The sequence below is a fragment of the Schistocerca cancellata genome, chromosome 11 (assembly GCF_023864275.1).
Source record: "Schistocerca cancellata isolate TAMUIC-IGC-003103 chromosome 11, iqSchCanc2.1, whole genome shotgun sequence".
Taxonomy (NCBI): domain Eukaryota; kingdom Metazoa; phylum Arthropoda; class Insecta; order Orthoptera; family Acrididae; genus Schistocerca; species Schistocerca cancellata.
The window spans coordinates 17191233-17217941 of NC_064636.1; the positions used below are offsets into that span (position 1 = coordinate 17191233).

Here is a 26709-nt window from a genome sequence, read left to right on the forward strand (position 1 = left end):
ATTTTACTCATGTACGAAGGTACATTTGCACCTTACTACAAAAACATGTGCCGGAAGTTAGCCATATTGCAGGACAATGATCCCAGGTGGATCCAGATAAAGAATAAATTAAGTGCAGGAACAGACCCACATCTTGAAAAATATTACACATTACGCAAAGAAGTTTTATTTCACCGACGAAACCCTGAATCACAGCATTGGTGTGTTTGCTTACCTGAAGCTCATGTTGATGATTTTATTTTATTTACACACAGAACTTGGGGACACTATGGTGTAACCAAATGTACACATAAGATTATACAATATTGCTATTTTCCAAATTTAAGGCGAAGAGTATTGAGTAATATTAGGAAATGCATCATATGTCAGAAAGCCAAATATTCTAATCGCACAAGCATGAATGAATTGCATCCAATCATACCTAAGAGGCCATTACAGCTAATTTCTTTAGATATTGCAGGACCCTATCCACAAGCATGTGGAGGAATGAAATACATCCTTGCTGTGTTAGACGTTTTCACAAAGTATTTAAAATTATATGCTTTACGTTCAGTTTCTACCACTGCTATTACCAGACGTCTATTAACAGATTATTTTGTAAGAATAGGAAAACCTGAAGTTATGATCACAGATAATGCAGCATATTTTACCAGTTTAAAATGGAAGACTTTTATTGAAGAACAGAATGTTAAACATATTTTAATTTCAAGATTTCACGCGGCAGGAAACCCAGTAGAAAGAACATTTCGAGAATTTGGACAGTTTATGAGAACACACACACACACACACACACACACACACACACACACACACCAGAGAAGCACACAAAATGGGTAGAATACCTAGCACCATTTGAACAAATAGTGAACAATTTAACTCACATTTCTACTGGATACACACCAACTGAATTAATTATGGATAAAACAGAAAGAAATGAATGGACAGACCCTCTACCTAAATTTACAGCAATCATCATGTTAGTTTAGAAGAAAAGGTAAGACATGCTTACACAACATTATGTGACAAAGCTAAGGAAAGAAAGCAGAAATATGACAGAGGTGTCAGGAAAGCACAAACATTTCAAGTTGATGAGTTAGTTTTACTAAGAACACATCCTAAACCCACAAAACTGAAACATTTAAACAGGAAATGGCAGATCTTATACTCTGGACCATACCGAATTGCAAATATTCCACACCCTGGCTGTTATTCATTAGAATATCCATTAACACATAAACCCAGAGGTCTACATCCACACAGACATTTGAAAAAATACATACAGTAAAATGTTAGCTACTGAGGAGAAGATAATTAATATGATATACAGTTATGATGAGCCTACATTTAAGTTATACAGATACTTACAATCTAATGAATGCAGGTAAGTCTAGAAAGCAATGTGAACCATCCAACAGCTAATAAGATATTTGGTTACAAGAGGAGTTGCTATTGAGGCATATACACATTAGAGGAGGCATATACACATTAGAGGAGGCATATACACATTAGAGGAGGCAGAGAACTGAACAGAATTATTTTTCTTTAGGAGGCATGTGATAATAGTAATGTTGATATGAGTGATGTGAGTGACTGAATGAGATGAGTGAATGTAATTTTAGTTTAATAAGAGGATAAATAGTAATATGGAGAGAGGTAAATGGAATATAAGATGAGAAAAGGGTATTATTATTGTTGTTGTTGAAGTAAAAAGTAAGTGGTGATGAATAAGAGGAAAATATACATATATAATGTTGAGGAATAAGTATATGTTATTTTGTGAAGAATGAATAACGGGTAGGTGAGAATGTTATGAGTAATTGAGAATATGTTGAGAGGAGAGAAACTAGATTTGAACGCTATATCACATGTACCGATGGAATACAGAATGAAAGTAGTGGAAAGAATATTATTTATTGAAAGATTGGTAAGCCTGAGATAGTAACTTATGTGATGTCTTATATATTCTTATAACTAAAGGTGAACGTATAGATTTATGTGGAAAGAATTATTTACAGCAGCCACTGTTGGAAATATAGCAGTAGATTTAAATCTATAACATTTTAACACTAATCTAATGGTAACTTGTAATGGAATTTTTGGAGTTATGTAGGCTTGACACTTCAGACTGGAAGAATTATTTAAGAGAACATATTTAGCAGTCATCTAATGACATAATTAAAGCTCATCTACTGAACTGAACTGATGCACCATTAAATAGAAAGGAGAATAAGGAGAAAACAAAACGTCAGTCCTCTGTTGAGGCTCATACTCTCATCCCTCCCTTAGAAAAATTTATACATGTTGATGAAATATTTGACATTATATAATTCATGATTATCTGACAGTATGGAGAGACATACACACATATTTATTTATGAATAGAATTTTACAGGTACCACAAGCTGGGTACAGAGTGGATATACAGCATGGAACGCAGCAGCAATTATCTGACAAGAACTAAGAAGATTTACTTATTTATTAAGTACAACATTTATTTACATTTCTTGATACTCATGAAAGAAAGGAGATGAACTACACAAACTTTATAGGAACATGACTGACTTGAACTATATATATATATATACCTAAAAACAAAGATGATGTGACTTACCAAATGAAAGTGCTGGCAGGTCGACAGACACACAAACGAACACAAACATACACACAAAATTCAAGCTTTCGCAACAAACTGTTGCCTCATCAGGAAAGAGGGAAGGAGAGGGAAAGACGAAAGGATGTGGGTTTTAAGGGAGAGGGTAAGGAGTCATTCCAGTCCCGGGAGTGGAAAGACTTACCTTAGGGGGAAAAAAAGGACGGGTATACACTCGCGCACACACACACATACCCAACCACACATATACAGACACAAGCAGACATATTTAAAGACAAAGAGTTTGTGCAGAGATGTCAGTCGAGGCAGAAGTGCAGAGGCAAAGATGTTGTTGAATGACAGGAGAGGTATGAGTGGCGGCAACTTGAAATTAGCGGAGATTGAGGCCTGGTGGATAACGGGAAGAGAGGATATATTGAAGAGCAAGTTCCCATCTCCGGAGTTCGGATAGGTTGGTGTTAGTAGGAAGTATCCAGATAACCCGGACGGTGTAACACTGGGAAGAACTTATATATATTTTTCATTATAATATATATAGGGATACGACTTCCTCAAATCCTGCCCTGAAATGAGATCCATCCTTCATGAAATCCTCCCCACTCCATCAAGAGTGTCTTTCCGCCGTCCACCTAACCTTCGTAACCTCTTAGTTCATCCCTATGAAATCCCCAAACCACCTTCCCTACCTTCTGGCTCCTACCCTTGTAACCGCCCCCGGAGTAAAACCTGTCCCATGCACCCTCCCACCACCACCTACTCCAGTCCTGTAACCCGGAAGGTGTACACAATCAAAGGCAGAGCCACGTGTGAAAGCACCTACGTGATCTACCAACTGACCTGCCTACACTGTGATGCATTCTATGTGGGAATGACCAGCAACAAACTGTCCATTCACATGAATGGCCACAGGCAGACAGTGTTTGTTGGTAATGAGGATCACCCTCTCCTTCCCTCTTTCCTGATGAGGCAACAGTTTGTTGCGAAAGCTTGATTTTTGTGTGTGTGTTTGTGTTTGTTTGTGTGTCTGTCGACCTGCCAGCACTTTCATTTCGTAAGTCACATCATCTTTGTTTTTAGGTATATTTTTCCTTCGCGGAATGTTTCCTTCTATTATATATATATATATATATATATATTACACTTACCACACTGATTTACATACTTGTAGGATCCTAAGATATTTAGAGGGGCACCGCTCTTAGAATCGGTAATAGAGGGGTACCACTCTTAGAAACAGCAATAGTGGGGACACTACACTCAGAAACGTTATTAGGTATAGGAAATTTTACATTATATTAAGTAAACATGTATTTTGTCTATCATATTTTATTTTGTGTAGTCCACTGTAGGAGATGACTTTACTAGTATTTATGAAGTTGTTAGCAACCTTCCCATGAAACTATCCTCCTACAGAGGGCTGTCTTGAATCTTGAAATATATGTAAATTTTATTCCAGGATGCCAGATGAATTTTAAGTTGAATATTCTAGCGAGTTGCCACAATTAAAATGTTGCAAGTGTAACAAAAAAAGAATGAGTTTACAAATAAAATGTATATTTCAATCTGTAATTATATTACAAAGCGAAGTTGTTTCAATAGTGATTCGAGGTGGTTATTGCCAAATTTGTGAATTGATCATGACAGTGACAACTTGAAGAAGTTTTCAACAGACGGAGAAAAGTGAAAGACGTCGTCCTACAAGGGAATTAGGAGGACAGCCATGAAGACTATATTGTAATTAGTACTGCGTTTCTAACAAGATTATAAGATAAATTTCCACTAGTTTCTGATGCTATTTCCGTACAGTCGCTTTTTGTAGTGTTGCCGACCCGGTCTGCCATGCACGGTCAAATTACAGCACTATCTCAATCAATAATACGAAGTCCGCCTTATCCGTAACTGAAACCACCAAAAATTCAAAACCCAATCAGATTTTCTATTTTATATTTTCACGGCAGAACCCCGAGTAAAGGAAACACTACAGTGTGAAATGCTTCCTGTTCCGACTTCAGTATGCTGTTTGTCACTCGGTGACATATGTCGATTTCTTTTGTGAAGTGACTGCTGGTGCAAAGGGTTAAGAATGTTGAAGTTTTCTGTACAAGACACAATGGCTACTCTGAAGAAAGACCATCACTGCTTGTAAAATTGTTTTATCAGAATGGCGGCAATAGCAGCGCTGAATTGTGGGAACGTCACTGACAGAAACAGGTGCCACATCAATAAACGGGCTAAAGAATACTACAAAGAAATTTGAAGGAACAGGCGTATGAGAGGGTGCTGCAGTGAGAGAGAGGCACCCCATTCCCTCGGCAGTAGATGACAAAGTTACCATAGCTATGTCCGGCCGTGCAGCCAGAGTTTGAGCAGTGTCATGGGAATTTTCAGAAACTGCACCAAATGAAATCCCAAGAAGGCTACAAGATCGTGACTTTGCCCTTCGTTCTTTAGCCCGTGTTGCAATGGATGATACGTGGCTGGGTAATTTCCTCGGACAGACAATCCAAATTCCACTCTGCACAGCACTGTGAATGCACAGCAGTATCATACACAGGGTTCTGTTCCACCACATGTCGTGCAGGAACATCCAATGCACTCAGCGTACGTACCTACGTGGTGTGGTTTGGTAAGCTCCTTCATTCCTGGACCGTCTTTCTTCGAGGAGACGATACCTCGCAGTACTGTTAGGTGTACGGTGGCGTCTGCACGTTATAAGGACCTCGTGCGACAGGTGATCCCAGCTTTGCGAGACTGCAACCGTGTCTGTACCCTTATTTTTGTGCGAGATGGGGCAACACCACATGTCGCTTGACAGGTGGAAGTTAAGCCTTGAGAAACCTTCAGTAATGACTGAATCATTTCTAGGCAAATTCAAAATGTGTGACCTCCAGATCTCCTGACATAAATCCATGTGACTTCTGGTTGTGGGGATATCTGAAATACCATGTCTATCAATGATATATCCCTACTCTTCCTGATTTCAAGGACAGCATACGACGACATACCGCTCCGATTACTACAGATACGCCGCAAGCAGCTGCCGACTGTGCAGTGTTACGGGCGCAGCATTTTGCCGAGTTGGGAGACCGTATCGAACACACGTCGTAACTTGTGACACGTTGTAATAAACACTCCAGAACCACTGCTAGCATGTGTTTCATCATTTCTTCCCTTTTCCTGCATCCACACCACACTCCGACGACTGTTTACAGTGCATATTTTCACCTAGTGGCAGAAAGTGGAACTACCATTTTTTCAGCGTACTCCGTAGCACACGGTTTAATCAACTGTGAGGGTATAGAGACATAAATTAATAATTCAAAAGTTTGTAAAACACCTGACCCCATAATACCTTATATGACTGAGAAATCGTGGCTAGTTGGTAGGAAATGAAGTCATGTTATGAGGGCTAGTTCGAGTATCAAACTGCTTTGGGGTTTGTTGTGTTTGGACTTTTTGTTAGAGGTACTCCTGTGGTGTCAGGTGGCAGAAAAAGACCGTCTTATGATGAAAACGTATCATCGCAAATAGCCACAGGGTCTACAGTGCCGTGTGTCGCACCGTGGAGCCCTCCACGATGGAATTCCCTGACGATGGTCAATGGTGCCCTAAAAGTGTTGAAAGAATTAACAGAGGATTTTCAGGAAGACCTTCTAGAAGAAATGGGGAGTTCTGCCAGCTGAAGGTAAAAGTGTGTAAGATGGTGGAACCCTAAGCAGACCATACCTATAATGTTTCAGCATCCTGTGATGTGTACAGCCTGCACGACAGGACTTGGAAGACTGTTATTTTAATTATAAACACTCAGAACATAAAGGGAAAAGGAATATTAACACAATAAATGCTAATGTGACACTTTCTGCCAAGAATTACGTACTGCTAGAGGGATTTCTATAACAGGAAACAGCTGCTAACATATAGCATAAAAGGATTAATAAAGTGCAAAGTTTAGAAAACTGCTCGATACAAATGCCAAAATGTGAATGATGCAGTATTACCTGGAGTGCTGAAGAACAGATCCACTAATGAAGTAGAGAATTATGACATCCTGTAGCAAGTTAATGAGAAAAAAAAGTCTGATAAATGGTGGGTACGTATTAAAACGTGAGTCAATGGCGAAAACTGCGACTGATGGGATGGTGCACGAAAAACATCATACGGGTAGGTGTGGATAAGAGAATGTAAAGTAGGCAGAAAGTAATGAGAAGTATCAGATGTGAAAACAGCGATAAATTTAACATCGACATTGGGGACCACAATGCAGATTAAGTAATGCACTTCTGTTACATTGCAAACAAAATAACACACAAAAGACTAAGGAAGGAGGGCTTAAAATGCAGCTTAGCACAGGCAAAGTCTGAGAGAGTCTAACATGCAATTTAATTTGTGGTAGGAAATTCTCAGAATGTACATTTGGAGCACAGCATGCATGGAAGTGAATCAAAAACTGTAGAGAAACTACAAAAGAAGAAGAGAATGGGTGCATCTGAGATGTGAAGCTATAAAAGGATTCTGAAAATAAGGTAGACTGATAGCAGGAGAAATGAGGAGTTTCTCCGCAGAATTGGTGAGGAAAGAAATACGGTGTAAACATTGGAAAGAAGAAGGGACAAGATGACATGTCAAGTGTAAAGACATCAGGGAAAAACTTGCACGTATTACAAGTTGTAGAGGAGTAAAAACTCTCGAGGAAGACAGAGACTGGAATATTTTGAATAAATAATTGAGAACATCGGTTGAAAATGTTCTTCTGGTACGAAGAGGTCGGCACAGGAGAGGAAGTTTTGTGTGCTACATCAAACCAGTCACAAGACTGAAGACAAATAAAAAATATTTATCATTGTCGATAATGTTAAATAGAGCAGTTACGCTCGTATTACAAAGTTAACTGCAAGTGAGACAACTGGAGGAATAAATCAAACCGACGCTTCTATCTATCACACATGCACGGTACAGGGTATTCTAATGAACAGAATTAGCATTCTACTGCAGTGGTACTAACCTGTGCGGTGACTGCGCTATGGCACTAGCAATGGCCGACTTGTAGGAGAATTGCGGCTCAGTGTGGGCAGCACTGGCAGAACCTGTATTACCGAGACGCTGCTGCTCGGCCGCCACACCGGCAACACTGCCAGTGCCGACTTCCCTGCTGTTGACATCTGTGCAATCACCACTAGTGTCAGTGGTGTCACAGGATGCGGAGGTCGGAGTACCGAGATTACTCATCCACGGTGTCGCGTCGTGTCCGCGTCTGCGGCTGCCACCAGGGTGGGACGAGTCGGGGGCAGTCCGGCCAGTACTGCCAACCTCCGTGACCGAAAGGCCGGTCGAGGTCGGGGCGTCGGTACTTTCTCTGTGGGACGAAGACATCGATCAGTGGTTAAACATTCGAGGAGCTCTATGCCGATTATGCAGAGACATTCAAACTGAGCTACAAAGACTACTTGGAACTAGAAACAAGATACAAAATGAATGAGTATTACAACACATGGAGTTGAAACTTCCTGGCAGATTAAAACTGTGTGCCGGACCGAGGCTCGAACTCGGGACCTTTGCCTTTAGCAGGCAAGTGCTCCACCGACTGAGCTACCCGAGCACGACTCACGCCCCGTCCTCACAGCTTTACTTCTGCCTGTATCTCATCTCCTACCTCCCAAACTTTACAGAAGCTCTCCTGCGAACCTTGCAGAACTAGCACTCCTGAAAGAAAGGATATTGCGGAGACGTGGCTTAGCCACAGCCTGGGGGATGTTTCCAGAAGGAGATTTTCAGTCTGCAGTGGAGTGTGCGCTGATATGAAGGTAGTGGCAGAAGTAGAGCAGTGAGGACGGGGCATGAGTCGTGCTCGGGTAGCTCAGTCGGTAGAGCCCTTGCCTGCGAAAGGCAAAGGTCCCGAGTTCGAGTCGCAGTCGGGCACACAGTTTTAATCTGCCAGCAAGTTTCATATCAGCATACACTCCATTGCAGAGTGAAAATCTCATTCTGGAATCATATGGAGTTGTTCTTAAGATAACAGAAACATTAAAATGAGATTTTTCCACCCATTACGCAGAATGATACATTAACTAACAGGTCACGAATCGTGTGCTACGTATCCGTACAAAATCTGAAGACGGATGATAATGGTGGTGCCTGCAGCAGTGTTCGCACTCTGGAAGGAACACTTGTGACTGTCTGCTCCAAACAGATGCAGTGGGTAACGGTCCCCGTCCACTGTCGACGCTCGGTCCCAAAGCGGCGCTGAGCGGCCGGTCGAACCGGTACGTCTCGAGGTGCGACACCACGGTATTCGAGAAGGCCACTGAGGACTTCACGAGAAATTCGAGCACGTGTCAGCATGCTGACATTCTGGCAAGACCGCACGGCATACAAGCGGACGAGAGGCAACTGACATCAGTGACCGCCAAATGGCAGTTTTCGAGACTGTCCACTGTGACGGTGTTAGTGATTACAGAAATGTGGATCTGAAGTTACAGTGAATGGTGGAATCAATCTCCACAGAGGAAATGCTCCCGACCCTCGAAGACTCCACAGGCACCGGTCGCCGACTGGTGTAGTTTTGAAGACGGATCCTGCAGTGGAGGCAACTGCTCTCAAAAGACAAGTATGATATCAAAGTAACAAACATATTATTGGCAGGTACGTAAATGATAAAGAATTGCAATTCTCTAGAACAGGTCGAACGGTCACCAGGGTGCACTGGTGTTGTCAGTGTTAAGAGTTGATACCAACCCTGGTAGTGCATATAAGGGGCCTAAATTGTCGAGTGACCACAGAGGCAATACGGACTCGCGTAAGAGAGAGTTATAGGCACGTGTCGGAGTTTGAAAGTTTCCATTCGGCCTCTCGTCGATTTGTACAGCATCCAGATTTGTGGAGCATTCAGATGTGACAGTGGAGCGATATTACACTGCACGGGGACAGGACTGTAGGAACAATCGCCATCTCTAGGTTCTGGTCGACCTAATCTGATCGAGACACGGGAGGATCACCAAACTGTGAACCTAGCACACCACAACACTTCACGTCTGAGACTCCCATCTGTGATCGAGTTGTGGAACTGCCGGTAACGTTTTGCGTCATCCCGTACCACTAGACTGGACCGGGGAATTACTGTCCTATGTATAGGCTGCAAGTAACACCACAAAACAAACACCTGCACCTGGAGGGGTATAATGACGGGCAAGCTCGCACTGCCGACGAATGACATTGCACCGTTTTAGCGACAAACTGCTATTCGGAGCTTCCCCCGTGACCACCGTCAGCGAGTGTGGCAGCGAGCTGGGGACTGGCACGACAGCGTAAGTGCTGGTGTCGTGATGTGAGGAACCGTAGGATATGACTTAAGGGCACAGCTACTATCTTAGCCTATCTCTGTCGGCTCAACAGTACGCCACGAACATCCCGCATCTTCACGTGTTTCCTCTATTGCAGTGCCATTTATCGACAGAACGATACTGGCCCATACGTGGCACGTGTGTCTGTGAACTGTTGATGTAATCTTGTGTCAAGAAACATCCCCAGCTTTGCTCCTGAAAGGATACGAGAGACCAGATTGGATGTTGACTTCATCCCTGTGCTAGAATTCAACATTACAAGAGATTTGCCAGCAGAGTATTAAACAGAAAATGTTGGGGTCAGAAACGATGAGGTATTAAATTTCTGCAGTTAACAGGGTCATCTTAGACAACTTTAATAAATATTGCAAACATTACAGTCTTTGGATAATAGATTTAGTGTAAAAATCAATGCAATGTATCAGGATACATTCAACAACACAAATATGCAACAGTTATATTGCCGGGATACACCAGAAACAAAACATCTGCAAAGGATAATGGGATATTTGGCTTCAATACTGAATTCATCATCAAAGAACTATTTTTGATGTGTACTGTGTGGAATCTTCTGTTCTGCGCTATAGGGAAGAATGGCAAAAATGAAATGGGATGACACATGTAAGGGTAAATACCTTCAGCAGTGAGTTTAGAAATTACATAAGACTCGTTGTTGCCTCAAGTTTCGTCATATGTCAGTGCAGATGATTGACTCTTGTCAAACTTTTATTTTGAAGAGTCTGCCTCAGAAGACATCTGTCGACAACTGACTGTTGCAGACAAGTTGCCAGACAGTGAACTCCAATCACCACGTGTGACGAGAAGGGACGGAGGGATATATACGTCCTACAAATGTCATTATATAATGTCACAGGAGTGGAGATCCAGGTACAAACCTAATAATAAATATCTGTGTATCTTACAATTTTCCAGTTGGTCACATATTACCATCAGGATAACATCTTTACGTCACGCTCTCAGTGAAAAAATGCAACTTCCTGTTATCACACGTAACTCGAGACTGTTAAGACACAACGGATTTACAGACAGTGGCTTTGAGCGGGCATTGATTTAAATCAGTATGAGAGTCCAGTGTGCTGACCATTGCACCACCTCGGTTGGCGGGCATATTTGAAGGAGAAATGAGACCGCACAGACAAAATGATTCAGTTCGTGGATGTTCGCAAAGCAGTTCACATACACGGTGAACTGGAAAGGGGAGCAACAGATCACACGATACGGAGACAGCAAGAATATGCTTGTCGATCCACAAAATGAATCTGTAACATTACTGAATATATTTTTTCTATCCGTAAAGTAATGTTGTACACAAAGTGAATATCTAAAGGAGGAAAAATTAGGATTCAATGACCTCTCAATAAAAACGTCATTAAAGAAGTTGTGTTCTGCCCATTCATCTAATATAGGGTGCCTAGGAAAGCTGCTTTCTTGGATCGCTAGACAACAACTCGAGCAAACCGTATTAATGGAGTTTACTACAAAAGGAAATGATTACAATACTTAACTTTGTGATATATTGACGTCTCCCAAGCAAGGGGCAACAGACAAAAGTAAGCAAGCTCTTCAGTATGTACAATTCATAATACAAGTGAACCAATACAGTTTCTAAGTCACTGCCGTAGCATTTGTAGGTCGGCTCGACTTCAACTGGGGCCGCAGCCAGACGGAGTGGCCTTATATTTTCTAAGCCTACATGCCGCCCCTGTCTCGGTGTAGTCCTAGAGAGGGGTCTGTCAGCGGACTATTGGCTGAAGTCGTCTCGCAGCTCTCTCTGCTCTTCCATACTCGATCGTCGTGCCAGCGCTCGATGTTACACCAGAACAGAAATAGCTACACTTCGGATTTGGCACGGATGGGGAGGAAACTGGCGGTGTTCTTTTCACAGTAACCATCCCAGCATTTACCCCATTGTGCTACCACAATCGGTGATAATTTTGTAAGGACAATTTGGATGCATGTGGAAGAAAGCATAAAGGTAAAACAAATGCGTCAATAAAATAATAAAGCTTTTACCGTGTAACATCTGGGGTGTGTCGTCCTCTGGCTTCCTCCTGGAACAATTAGAGATGGTTTTAGAGCACAAATTAAGTGAGACATTACAATAATCACAGGAAATAAAGAAACTATAATAACACTTGAAGGTAACTGATTATTCCTCAAGATTGCTTACTCACAAAATGTATCAAAAGTAGCAAAGCATGTACATTAAACTGTGAAAATTATGTGAACTGCTCACAATATAATACATGACTTGCACTTTATGTTAACTGATTTAACACACTTTTTTACTCTTTCTCAAAATCCTTTATATGTCACTACTACTACTACTACTACTACTACTACTACTACCACCACCACCACCACCACCACCACCACCACCACTACAACCAACAAAAGTTATTTGTCAGGTGGTAAACATTCCTTCTTAGATATGTAAGTATTTAATTTCATAACAACATAATTTGGTGTTTTTAACTGGTTCTGCGATATATTGTGGCATTCCACCCTACAGACCTATAGGATAATACATGGTGTAGCTCAGGCACAGAGCAAGAAAAGTGACAAGATGTTCCCCCAATATATACTGTATTTACTCGAATCTAAGCCGCACTTTTTTTCCGGTTTTTGTAATCCAAAAAACTGCCTGCGGCTTAGAATCGAGTGCAAAGTAAGCGGAAGTTCTGAAAAATGTTGGTAGGTGCCGCCACAACTAACTTCTGCCGTCGAATATATGTAGCGCTACACAGGCATGCTTTGCAGGCACAAAGATAAATACTGGCGCCAAAACCTCTGCATCAGTATTAAAAAAAAAGGTGGAAGACGAGCTTTTTTTCTCTGCCCCGAGTTTTTCCTACCTGTGAGAAGAGATGGTTGCTAATAAAAACTTTTATGAATTGTGAATCACATGCAGTATTCTCTTCACCATAAGAATAATACGAATATGAACATTTTGTCATGTATTCTTTCGTGTTTGCAGCTATCCCATTTAAATCCTGTCTGCCTAATGAACTACGAAACTAGAATGAGACAACAGCAAATGTGGAAGAATACACATATCGTGTCATGTTTATATTCATATTATTCTTATGCCTAATAATGATACAGTCAGAAATGAAGCACGGCAATTGACTAGCTTTTTAAATCTAAGATGACTCTAATTTCAGTGCAGAATGTAATGTACTAAAAAGAGGCGTCTGCGAAGATTTTCAAACGGAGAAAATTTTTTGCTAAACTCTCGTCCTGAACATCGTATATCATACACAGTCTATTATTTGGTTCTTGTTGATCATTATCAAAGAAAGCAGCTGTGTAAGTACCAACAAATAGCAGTCTCTCGCCATTGTTTCGCTTATGAGACAATTCCTCTCTCTTGTTTTTTAATTATAAGTGGCGGTTGCGCGCACAAAAGCAAGCCATCCGGCGAGCGGCGACAGGCCGTAAACACTCATTATCAGAAAGCGACAAACAGTGCATGACACAGTACAGTAATGCATTTTCAGCTTAGAGTGATGTAAAACACCTATAACAAAGAGAACGGCACTTATCAGATCAAAGTAAAATAAGCAATCAATTCAAACCAGATGAACCACGTGAAAAAGGAAGGGTACCCGTATAAATACGGACGGAGAGCCCGACGCATAGCAATGGCTACCTGGTAAAGCTTAACTGCTAAGCTTACGACTCGAACCAAACTACTGTTGCTGTATCTTCTTTCATTTGACCTAAATTATGTCTCATATTATAATGGACCAACTTTGTTTCGATTTGGAGGTGAGGCCTAAAACTTTTCTCTCACCTTGAATTTTGAGTCTCAAATTTCAGGTGCGGCTTAGATTCGGGAAATTTTATTTTCCCTTGATTTAGAACCTCATTTTTCAGGTGCGGCTTAGATTCGGGAAATTTTATTTTCCCTTGATTTAGAACCTCATTTTTCAGGTGCGGCTTAGATTCGAGAAAATACGGTATAACATCTGTTACAGCCTGTTTTTGATTTTTAGTGATATAATTTCAAACAATGGAAAATATTATTCCTTCACCCCACCTATCCTCTTCTCTCTTCCCACTCCACAGCCTTCTATTGCACAAGAGCACCCGCAGTCTTTTCACTCCCCCCCCCCCCCCCCCTCCCCCAATCTAACTACCTGAGTGCGCCTAGCCAGAAGTTGTTATGAAATTCGGAGGATGGAAGTAGCAAAGTAAATTGAATTGCATTCAGTATCAAGATGATTTTGATTTGTATAAATTAGTGATTCCTGGTCGATTGCAATATTTCGGAGCAGACTTTTCACGCAGAAATGAAGTAGGAGATTTTTGAAGATCTGAATGCCGCACGAAAGAAGACATGTTAACATGGTAAAGGACGAACTCTTATCTACGCCATTTCCCCCTGTCAGTTACATTTTGTTATTCCCTGTTCTCTTTCAATAATTTTTGTTGTGAAAATTGGTTTGACTTTTGCTCACAAACGCCACAAGGACCACCCTAACAATAGCTTTTCTGAATCACGAAGTCCGATAACTTTTCTGTGATATGAAGTCTGATTTGTATTTCATTCTTCCCCTTTTTCATGGTCATTAACAATTTTAAACCCTTTTTTTTATTCACCATTTCTTCCCACATTTTCATCCTTTTCGTTTTATTTTCTTCTCTTTTTCTTTTTTATTAACCACTACAAGTTAATAGCTGTCAATTGCAATGTACAACTGCACTACAGGGCTAAGTAAACTAAGTAAAACACACCTTCTCGAGTGATCCCTCCTTTCTTGTAACAATGAGAAAGATATTCTGAGGAGAAGTAATGAGTCTTGCGGGTATCAGGGAGTCTGTTTTGGCCAGATGCTCTCGGTGGACTACTTAAAGCACTCTTCTTCAATTGGCAGCTCTCAGGTAATGCACCTATTCAATCAGGAATCTTTTGTACTAATGTGCTGGTAAACAAATTCAAATTGACTCCGCGTCTGCCCTGAATACTCAAGAAAGCTTCGTACAGCTGGTATGTGGCAGGTGCCACAGAGGTTGTCCAAAGACCAAAGTTTTGTCTCGACACCCACCCAGTCTATCATCACGTTCAGGCTGTAGGTACAAGTCTGAACCACGTTGGAGCTCGAGAACAAAATCCCTACTTCTGGGAATTACGATGCTCGACAGCTCCGTACAGTTGCTAGCGAAGCACACCCGAAGCTTACGGTTATGAAGGGCTACTGACTCCCACCGGCCACAGCTTCAGAACACCACGTTTGCCAACCCTGTACCCTGCTGAGACAGTCCGAGTCACCTGGCACGCTCCCCACTTGAAACTGCGTACAGTAAACATTACCTCCCACAACTAAAATGAAACCGTAATTCTGGTGCATACTGAAAACTTACCTCACTCTCAGTGACATTCACTCCTAAATATGTATCTGGATCCTCCTTAAAACACCCATTGAACCATGGGACTGTTAATGGATCTTCAACAACCTGAAAACAGGGAAATAATTAGTGTTAATTGAAGATTAAAGCACATGTCCCCATATAGCATTAGCTCTCATTTCAAAGCCAAGACAAGAAAAAATACACAAGAAAAAATACAAACTGATTCCCGCATTATTAACACTTTAAATGGGATACTACTTCATTTCAGTTGGAGAACAAGTTCCTATCTGCACTCTTAAGCCATTCTCACACATAATGTGAAGGGTAATGGGTACGGAATGGGACAGGTTTTATTAGCCCATTAATGAAATTCGCTTTGTGAATCATTCACACACATAAAAAAACACACTAAGGCCTGTCAAATTTTGGAAGCGTACTACCAAATGTGAATGAAAATGATCCCTGATAACACATTATGTCAAGGGCCAAAACAAACCAACTCCACATTGAAACAAAGTCTATTTAGGCTGAAGAGCCAGTTTTTCTAGTCATTTCATGAAAACTTAAAAAACTATGCAGATCTGTTGTTTCCAGGCACAGTCACATAAAACATGTAAAAGATGAATACATTCCTTTTGTACAATTTGAAAAAATGAGTGCTTTAACACATTCATTTACATATACAGATCTTCCCATTTGTGACCCAAAATGTCAATAGATGCCACCATACACAATATAAACCTCTACAGATGTTCTATTCAAGAAACATCTGTGTGCTTGTCTGTTGATTATTTGGAAACAAAACCTATTTGAGACTGATGTGGAATGTGCAGAGCAAAACAAGTTATAAACAAATATTAATACCTTCTGTGATACGTGTAGACACAGGAAATTTGATAGATTACTGCTTTCAAAACTTAGTGATTTTTATTCAGTATCCACACAGACAAAGCTTTAACCATACACAAATGTTGAAAACTTTGATTGCTTGTTGAAATATTTCGTCAAATGATGTTTTGTCTGGGAGGAAACTGAATACTTTTGGAACTCTCCCTTCAATGTGATAAGCATTTTTGAATCCACTGTTGTCTCCAAAACGTTGTTCAGTATGTTCTCTGTGCATCCTTAAAAGCCATTATTGAAATTAACAGAGCCAGCTTTGGAAGGAAAATCTCTGTGTTCTACGAAATTTTGGGATTGATCAGGACATGTGAGAGATTGTCTGTCTGCATTTCTGTTCAATATTGATATCTTGTAATATTTGATATGCAACATCAATAATCAGGTAATTTACAAAACATTACTGTCTACTTAATACAAAAACGGAAATAAAACATGTGCATATAGGGCAGTGGGCCTTGTAATGGAAATGGCCAGTGCTCTTATATTTGACACACACCATAGAATACTAAACTCACATTAAATTCATGACATAATGCAATGAGATTAAAAATTATTTCTTTGTATTTATTATAAATCTAACAACATAATTCAGTCTTTTATTTTTTTTACAAATAGAAATGAAACAGGGACCGGCATGAGATTTGATTATCCAGAAAACACAATTATCTTTCATATTTTCAATTTAATTTGGAATCAGATGTACATTAGAAACAACATTACTAAGACAAGCAAGGAATTAACTTGACATGTAGCAGCTGCTTACCTCTACTTTAACATTCTGCAGATCACAAATGGGATGTGCATCATCAGAGGGTCCATCAATCTGCAACAAGCCAATAATAAAAATAAAACAAAATTAATTTTAATCATTGTGTTTCTGCAGGTAACATATATGTAGAAACTACATTGAAACTACATTCATACCACACACACACACACACACACACACACACACACACACACACACACACAGCTCAGTTCATCGAACTGCATTATTCACTGTATAGTGTTTTGTGTGTGTGGGTGAAACAAGAGCACAGACCTGCAAAGCTATAAAGGCAAAGATCACCCATGTACGGTGACAGAGAGGCTGTGGGGCCCACTGTATTTATGATGCCACCGATGGCGATAGCAAGCAGCATTACGCTAGCAATCGATCCCCGAGAGACTCCACTTTCCCGTACATAGCGGTTGCTAACAGTCAGGCCCATCTGGACCTGAAAACATTGGAGAGATAGAAATTCTCGATAAACGTGGGTAAACTGCCCCAGAGACCCTACTTGTGCAGTGTAGAGAGGATGTGATGTCGCCAGGTGGTATTGCGCACCCTCTGTAGGTCAAAGAACAGCACAATCGGATGTAGGTCATGCACAGAAGCATTGCTCACTGCAGGTTCCAAACAAACCAGGTGATCTGTGGTGGACCGCAAACCCCGAAAGGCATTTTGAAATCGTGATATATGCCCTCCGGCTTCGAGGCACCGAAAAAGACAGTAGTTGGCGATTCGTTCGAGTAGCTTCCACAGCCCATTCGTTAGAGACAGTAGCCGGTAACTATTTAAAATATGTAGGTCTTTCACTGGTTTCAGGACAGGAATAATAATACCTTCTCACCACTGAGAGGCAAATGCGATTAAAAAGCCAGAGGATACGTTTCGCGCTGTCGGCACGAAGGTGTCCGAGCATTCGGTCGTGGTCTCTGCCGGGTCCAGGGACCGTACCTTGACACACTGCCACAGCGCCGTGAAGCTCCCGTTCGCTAAAAGGGACATTGTACGACAGAGAGCCGTACGCATACAAAGATAGAAGGCAGTGCTCGGTAAGGTGTTTCCGGGCTCGGAAATTTTGGACGTTAACTACTGCGAGCAGACACTTCAGTGGCGTGTGTCGCAAACATCCGGCAAGTACCACGGCATCGGTGCAGATATTACCACTGACCGGGATGCCGGTAACTGCAGTCGGTGGCGGACGGCCGCAAATCTGGTGGAGCTCAGTCCACACTCGGTATGACAGGGTGTGGGCTGCACAGTCGAGACGTATCACTTCCGACACACTGCTTCCTTTTCTTCATTAAAAGCCGCACATTCGCCCGGAGTCTCTCGAATGCTACTAAATTATCTGTAGAGGCACTCGTGCTGTCGAAGTGCCCCATGGCGTTCCCCGATAGCTGTGGCTGTATCTATAGACCGCCGTCGTACTGGCAGTCGTGGGGACGAGCCGGAGAAGTAGGGTATCACTGCTGCTGCAGTACGAGTGATAGTATCACTAGTATCCCGTACCAATCTGTCGATATCCGTCAGACGACAGGCTGCAAAAGAAGCTGCAGAGGAGAAAGTCTGCCAATCAGCTTCCCGAAGCGACAAATGTGGAACATGTTCTAGACATCTGTGAGTGGAGAGAAAGAGAACGATAGGAAAACAGTCGCTGTCACGAAGACCACCACGCGTCACGTGCGCCTCTGAATCCTGGTGTAGCAGGACTTTGAATTTCGCCGCGCTACACTCTTTCCCCTCAGACATAAATTATACAGTCGCAGCGGTACGAGTGCTCGACGGCAGAGAAAATACTAAAATTGTAACTCTCTTTTGTTTTTCTATCCATTTCATATTGTCTCTTGAGAGCGGAAGCTTGATGCAGACGTGATCTGATGCTGACGTAAAAAACTTAATAGCTAGTGTCGATCTGATTTTAATGTGTAGACATATTGAGGAAGTTGTTATGAAATTTGGAGGAGGGAAGCAACGTAAAATCCCTGGATAATGAAACTTATTGCAAGAGCACTCTTAAATAATATCCTACATACCTGCTTGCGAGTGGCTGAACCCAAGAATGAACTCCAGCACACAATCATCACATTTGTGAGCCTTCATTACAAAATGCACTACAACGGAGGATTTGAGACAGAAACATGTGTAGAAAACAATTGGCCACAAAAAGAAAAGTTTGTGTGATTCTATCCCAAATTGCACTACCAAATGAGATCTTCATTCATTAACTTTAGCAAACAATTTACCACAAACATCACTCTTAAGTGGCTTCAACTCAAAATGAACTACTGAATGGGTTTCGAGGTCATAAACTCTAGCAAATGATTGTTCAAAACCTTCACATTGTGTCGCTTTACGCCAGACTGTGCAGTAGCATGTGTACAGATATAACAAGCAAACGAAAAGGGGTTGCTACATGCACTACATTTGTATGGCTTCATACATGCTTGTGATGCAGAAAGTATATTTCTTTTGGCAGTGAACGCAGTCATTTATTTGACAATAACGTACCTGTGATATACGACCAAAGTTAGTGGCTTGTTCGTGCGATCTGTTACCAGTGATTGCATTGAAAGAAATCGACATGAGGGTTCTTGAACTGAATAGATCATTGTACAAATCATAGACCTACATACCTTCCTTGTGTTAGCAAATGTTTGTGTGGTTAGGGTCCAGTCATAGTTTTTCATCCTCCAATGCTTGTTAAGGCGAAAATCAGTAAGGTACACTTCACCTATACCTACATCACTACACCTGAAAGTATGTCTACACTACCACAAGTATCTTCAACCATATCACAGTGGCTCTACACTGTCAACACGAATTGACACATGCATTACAAGGTCGTATTTCAACAAAAAGCCCTCTCGGCATAAACTGCAGGTGAATACAGAAAAGTTATGATCCATCACACTTACTTTATCTGTACTGCAGAAAGCATTATCCTCTCGTGTGATAATTCCTTGTGTCGGTGCGCTACAGCTGATAAAGTGTGTCGACATCTCTCGGGCCGTCACCAACTCGTTGTGGGTCACATTCTGAAAACTACTTTCTTCAAATGAAGCACTGTCACGTGTCGGATCACTACAACTGATGAAGTGTGTCGACATCTGTTGCGCCATCAGCAACTCGTCGCGGGTCACATTCTGAAGATTACTTTCTTCAAATGAAGCAGTGTCACTTCCATCACAAATCTGAGCAGGTCTGAAACATCAAGATAATGAAATGAGGGTCACTCAAGGGTATATTAAAATTAATAATGACTTCTCGATTTCCTGCTGAAGACATAAAAAAAATTATGATTTAGTTACTTCACCAAACTAATAACATGTAACTAAAGCATAATTCTACAAAGAAAAACTAATATTGCAAGGGCAGCAATGGAAGAAACTAGATGTGGATTTACTACGGAATAGTAAAACGGATAATCAAATGAAAATGAGACAAAGGGGAAAAATGTAAATGAACTATTTATTATTTCAGAAGTAATTGCCATAATTCATAATACATTTGTCTCATTGTGAGACAAGATGGTCGATGCATTTGGGGTAAAATGTTGGTCATTCTCTCTGTGAATTCAGACACAAAACATCAAAGACTACAAGTTGTGAATGACAAATTTGCAACAAGGAATGCACACCACCAACAGCTAAGCTTGACTTAAGTGTAGTGAGTTCAATATGCATGTATTTATTATTATTGTTATTTTTTTCTTTTCTCAGACGTTATGTCTGGTCAAAAATGGAAAGTGACGCGGACCTTGATCAAGCGTGACTTCCTTTTAACTGTACGGTATATGTTATATTGCATTTAGGAACTTTCGGGTGATTGAACATGTATCAATAATTACGGATTTCTGTAATTGTATATATAAGTTTGGATGAAGCTGTATTGCATTGATGTACTGGTGGATATTGTGTGGTATGACTCCTGTAGTTGATAGTATAATTGGTATAATGTCAACTTTATCCTGATGCCATATGTCCTTGATTTCCTCAGCCAGTTGGAAGTATTTTTCAATTTTCTCTCCTGTTTTCTTTTGTATATTTGTTGTATTGAGTATGGATATTTCGATTAGTTGTGTTAATTTCTTCTTTTTATTGGTGAGTATGATGTCAGGTTTGCTATGTGGTGTTGTTTTATCTGTTATAATGGTTCTGTTCGAGTATCATTTGTATTCATCATTCTCCAGTACATTTTGTGGTGCATACTTGTATGTGGGAAGGTGTTGTTTTATAAGTTTATGTTGTAAGGCAAGCTGTTGATGTATTATTTTTGCTACATTGTCATGTCTTCTGGGGTATTCTGTATTTGCTAGTATTGTACATCCGCTTGTGATGTGATCTACTGTTTCTATTTGTTGTTTGCAAAGTCTGCATTTATCTGATGTGGTATTGGGATCTTTAATAATATGCTTGCTGTAATATCTGGTGTTTATTGTTTGATCAAGTATTGCAATCATGAATCCTTCCGTCTCACTGTATACATTGCCTTTTCATAGCCATGTGTTGGATGCGTCTTGATCTATGTGTGGCTGTGTTAGATGATACGGGTGCTTGCCGTGTAGTGTTTTCTTTTTCCAATTTACTTTCTTTGTATCTGTTGATGTTATGTGATCTAAAGGGTTGTAGAAGTGGTTATGAAATTGCAATGGTGTAGCTGATGTATTTATATGAGTGATTGCTTTGTGTATTTTGCTATTTTCTGCTCGTTCTAGAAAGAATTTTCTTAAATTGTCTACCTGTCCATAATGTAGGTTTTTTATATCTATAAATCCCCTTCCACCTTCCTTTCTGCTTAATGTGAATCTTTCTGTTGCTGAATGTATGTGATGTATTCTATATTTGTGGCATTGTGATCGTGTAAGCGTATTGAGTGCTTCTAGGTCTGTGTCACTCCATTTCACTACTCCAAATGAGTAGGTCAATACTGGTATAGCATAAGTATTTATAGCTTTTGTCTTGTTTCTTGCTGTCAATTCTGTTTTCAGTATTTTTGTTAGTCGTTGTTGTTGTTGTTGTTGTTGTTGTTAGGGTAAGGGCTTCCGACCAAAACCTCTGCAGCACGCACAAAATCACCCCGGCAACACGCGGGTGGGCCCGTGTACCGTACTACCACACTTCTTTTACCGAGGGGTTTCCTGCCGTATCTGGCAGACGAATGTTCGAGTCCCATGTTTTGTCATACACCGAGGCGACAAAAGTCGCGGGGTAGCGACGTGCACGTATACAGGTGGCGGTAGTATCGAATACGCGAGGTATAAAAAGGCAGTGCATCGGTAGGGCTGTCATTCGTATTCGGGTGATTCGTGTGAAAAGGTTTCCCACACGACTGTGGCCACCATGGTGGCAATTAACAGACTTTGAACGAGGGACAGTTGCTGAAACTAGACGTGTAGGATATTCCATTTCGGAAATCACTCGGGAATCCAACATTTCCAGATCTGCGTGTCAAGAGTGAGCGGGGAATATCAAATTTCAGGCATTACCTCTCACCACGGAGGACACTGCAGAGGCCGCCAGCCTTCACTTGCAAACTGAGAGCAGCAGAATTTGCATAAAGTTGTAACTGCTAATAAAGGCAGAAATCAATGTGAGATGTATATCCAATGTATCCTTTAGCACAGGCAGCAAAATCTCGTGTCAATAGACTTTGGCAACAGACGATCGATGCATGTGCCTTTGCTAACGGCACGACATCACCTGCGGTGCCCCTCCCAGGCTCATCACCATAATGGCTGGACGCTCAATGACTGGAAAACTGTGCCTTGTCAGAAGCAACCCAGTTTCCACTGGTAAGAGCTGACGACAGGGTTCAAATACAGAGCACATTTCACGAGCTTGTGGTGGCTCCATTTGGTGTGGGCTGTGTTTACACGCAATGTACTGGGTCCTCTGGTCCAATTGAACGGATCGTTGACCGGAAATTGTCATATTTGCTACTCGGAGATCGTCTGCAGCTATTCACGGACGTCATGTTCTGAAACGTGTCTCTGAGCCACAACTGGTTTGATGAACATTGTGGGCAATTTGAGCAAACAATTTTACCACCCACACCAACTAACACGAAACCCATTGAACATTTATGGGACCTAATTGAGAGGTCAGTTTGTGTACAAAATCCTGCAAGATCAGCACTTTTGCAATTGTCAACGGCTACAGAGCAGCACGACTCGATACTTCTGCAGGGGATTTCCGACTACTTCTCGTGTCCGTTCCGTGTCGAGTTGCTACAGTATTCCAGGTAAAAGGCGGTCTGACACAATATTAGGAGGTGTCCCACGACTTTTGTCTCCTAAATGTGTGCTGTTATTGAGGTAATCCCTATCCGAGGGAGAAACAGTGTTAAAATTTTTGCCTCGATATACGTATGTGTGTGTGTGTGTGTGTGTGTGTGTGTGTGTGTAACTTGGGGTGCAGGACTTTAACTATGGAAAGGACGGTACCAGTAACATGTAACTACAGTTCCCCCCCCCCCCCCCCCACACATGTTCATAAAGAGTTTTTCTACAATTAATGGGTGTTTTGAACTTTTATTTTCTGGTTAAATTTGGTGTTATTTTTTGCAATTCAGGTTTTATTTTCTGCCAAGTTTTGTATTAGTTTTGGTTTGTTTATTTCTGAAGTAACCTATTTTCCTTATTTTTGTATTTATTTCTTTTTTGTCAGTGCCAAGTTCAAAATGAAAATATACCTATCAATTGTGTTATATTTACTAATACCACAGATCACATTTCTTTGTATTACAGGGAAGGAATGAAATTATTTACTATAATCCCATCTGATAAGCTCAATTAAAGAAAAAGTATTTCTGTAACCACATATTACGACAAGTTTTACAAAATAAAGCATTGCCATAATATCAAACTTCTTGGGAACATTGTACTGCCAATCTACCTCAACTGCTGCACAGCCTCAAGTCTAGGTCAAAAAGTGACAATCTGGCATTGCCAATGAATATAATTCCATTAGAAACTATCACTCCTACCGTGATTCTTCACACTTTTGTAATAGATGTATCCAATATATGGCTCTAGGAGCAGCCACCGGATCAACTTTTGAGTATCCCACAGTATTTTATTGAAACAACAGCTTGTCACCATCAGGTGGTGACCGGTCCTTACGGCTGACAAGCAGAAACTGCCAGTGTCCGATCGTGACTGGTCGTTTCACAGGCCGCATTCGACAGTCGCGCACGTACAATCGAATTGCTCGTAGACAGGTGACACGAGTGTATCCACAGCACCTGACCAGAAACCGGGCTGTGGTCTTTGGCACACTGACGCAGACATTGCTGCCGGGAGCCTAGGCGACACTGGTAGCTGGATGGATCCTCTGTTACTTTGGGGTGTAACTTATTTCACAAACTGTTTCTCCGTATATCTGACGGTGGCAAGTGTCGGGTTCCGTGCTGCACCCAACCAAAATTTTGAGTCTGTATTTATTAGGTCAGCTGTCGTGAAAATGTGTATTACCTTTTTTACGACACACTCCCACGCACACGGAGACGAACACACAATCTATGTCTTCTCGTACATAATTCTGTGCCCTGTACTGAGGCGATGCTCTGCAATTGAAGATTTATACGAGTACTTTGAATGAGGAAAGCCCGTCTCCTGTCTCGGTGACCGAGAATACACAAAATTAGGATTTTTAAGATAAAGTACTACAGTCAACTGCTTCAAAACCACCTTATTTTTGGTGGCACGTGGATGATATCTTTGTGGTGTAGCTCCACGGAACCAAAATGTTTTCCATAATTTTTCAGTGTCTAAATTTCCTCAGTACAAATATTCAGTTTACGGTGAAGGAGCAGAGACGTGGCACATCGCACCGGACATTTCAGCAGAAAGGAAAGTTGACGGAATGCTGGGGTATAGCTCAGATAACAGTTCACTTACATTTGGATACTACAAGCAGTCACCACCCTGCATAATGTGACAGTGTACTGTGCACCCCGTTTCACAAAGCGTACGTCTTTCCCGATCTTCGACAGCTTGCCATCTGAGTTTTAACACTTCAGGATAATTTTCTTACCTAATGGTGATTCTGGGAGACAAATTTATGATGCTTTCCAGCAAAAGACAAGTCCAGTCGAGTGAACAAAATGAGAAACCAAAAGATACATCTTTTGGACTTCAGAAAAACTGTGGCATTTGTTAGCTCCTGTCCAACATTATCTCACCCTCAGGAAACCAGATGTATATGTGGTTCCTTGAGAGACTGGAATGACACGTATTGGTCAAAGACGACACAGAGTGGGCACAGAATAAGGCGGCCAGGCACACAGTCGGCTGAACAAGCGTGGGGAGAGAGGTAGTGGTGGGGGCCGCGGGCCAGAAGTAGGCGCGCTGCAGGGGAAATGCCGAGAGCTGGAAGCCTGTACTCACATTTTTTGTAAACATTAAGTGGAGCCCTCGCACTATGCAAATGTATGGTGACCGTCCAAAAAGACCTACTGTCACCTCGACTTTGGTTAGCGTCTAAAAAGAATTCTGCTGAAAATGTGACAAAAGTACTGATTTATTTTCACCTGACTTATTACTCAATTGTAACTTTCATAGAAGCATCAGGGGTGACTAATTCTGAGTAAAGCCTACACATCTCTTGTTAATGTATTAAAAGCTACTTCTTTTACCAAAACACAGCAGGATTTACACAATATCACCTCACTAACATATTTTGCAGAGGCACATGAAACAGAATTCTGAAACAGCAGTTCGCTGAGTTTATTAAGTGGGGGACTGAGGACAAGTAAGGCCAATAGCTTATGAAAAAGCACACGCTTAGTGCAAAAATAAACGTGTTACGTATCCATTTATGATGCTATAAAACCCATAACATTTCTCATTTCACAAGCTACAGATGGCCCTTAAAAACTAAAACGTCTCATCGCAAAGTCTGCAGTTACTTCAGTAATATGGTAGATAATGAAATTTCACATTAATAACTGTATGGCAAAATACTCTGCTCTTTGTGTGCTATTATTTACCAATATCTTTTTTTTGGTATTTCAAGTTGTTTATGAGATATGAGGAATGTAATGACTATTTCAATCTGACTTTATTACTAGCATGTGCAAATATAAATGAACACATTACATAAAACCAATTTCCTCCAGGTTGGTGACTGGTAGAGATCTCCATCCAAATCTAAAGTAATGTTCAATAAGTTAGATAAATTTTATACACAGTAACATATTACGTAGTATGCAACAAAATGCAAAATCATAGCGACCCCTTATACTTGTTGCAAAGTTTTTCAAACGTTGTGCTGTGTCTTACCTAAATGAAAATATCACAGTAACTATGACCACTAACAAAACGATGGGCACATTTTCGTGAAGCTACAAATAAAGCTATAAGTAATGCAAAACTGAAATTTTTACTAAATATTTTCTGTAAAACTGTTTAAGGATGACTGCATTGCACGTGCCTAGATTCCGTCAGTACAGCCAAAACAAACAAACAATGTCGGACTCCCTTTTTAAACAAATGAACGAACTCATTTGGCACTCGAGACGAAAACTGGTCATCGCGCACTGGCCACCGTGTGCAGTGCGGACTCAGTTTAACACCAATGTGACGAACACCATCGTCATACACATCGGCATAACCGTATAAATGTGCACTAGCACAGCATCACTGTAGAACAGTACACTGCTCGACACACGAGAAGATAAAGTTCGTATCTTCAGTCTCGTCACTACTGGAGATT

The 26709-nt window shown here is 41.1% G+C and overlaps 1 protein-coding gene across 1 annotated transcript in view; it reads right to left on the reverse strand.

The window, feature by feature from the left end:
* The window catches only part of LOC126108830 (uncharacterized), a 181290-nt gene that overhangs the window by 151771 nt on the left and 2810 nt on the right, over nucleotides 1–26709 (reverse strand). Inside the window, exons 2-6 of the mRNA XM_049914194.1 lie at nucleotides 19912–20197; nucleotides 16991–17050; nucleotides 15337–15429; nucleotides 11983–12020; nucleotides 7614–7964 (exon numbers count right to left, since the gene is read on the reverse strand). Of these exons, the coding sequence (XP_049770151.1) occupies nucleotides 7614–7964; nucleotides 11983–12020; nucleotides 15337–15429; nucleotides 16991–17050; nucleotides 19912–20197 (828 nt within the window). The remainder of the gene's footprint in view (nucleotides 1–7613; nucleotides 7965–11982; nucleotides 12021–15336; nucleotides 15430–16990; nucleotides 17051–19911; nucleotides 20198–26709) is intronic.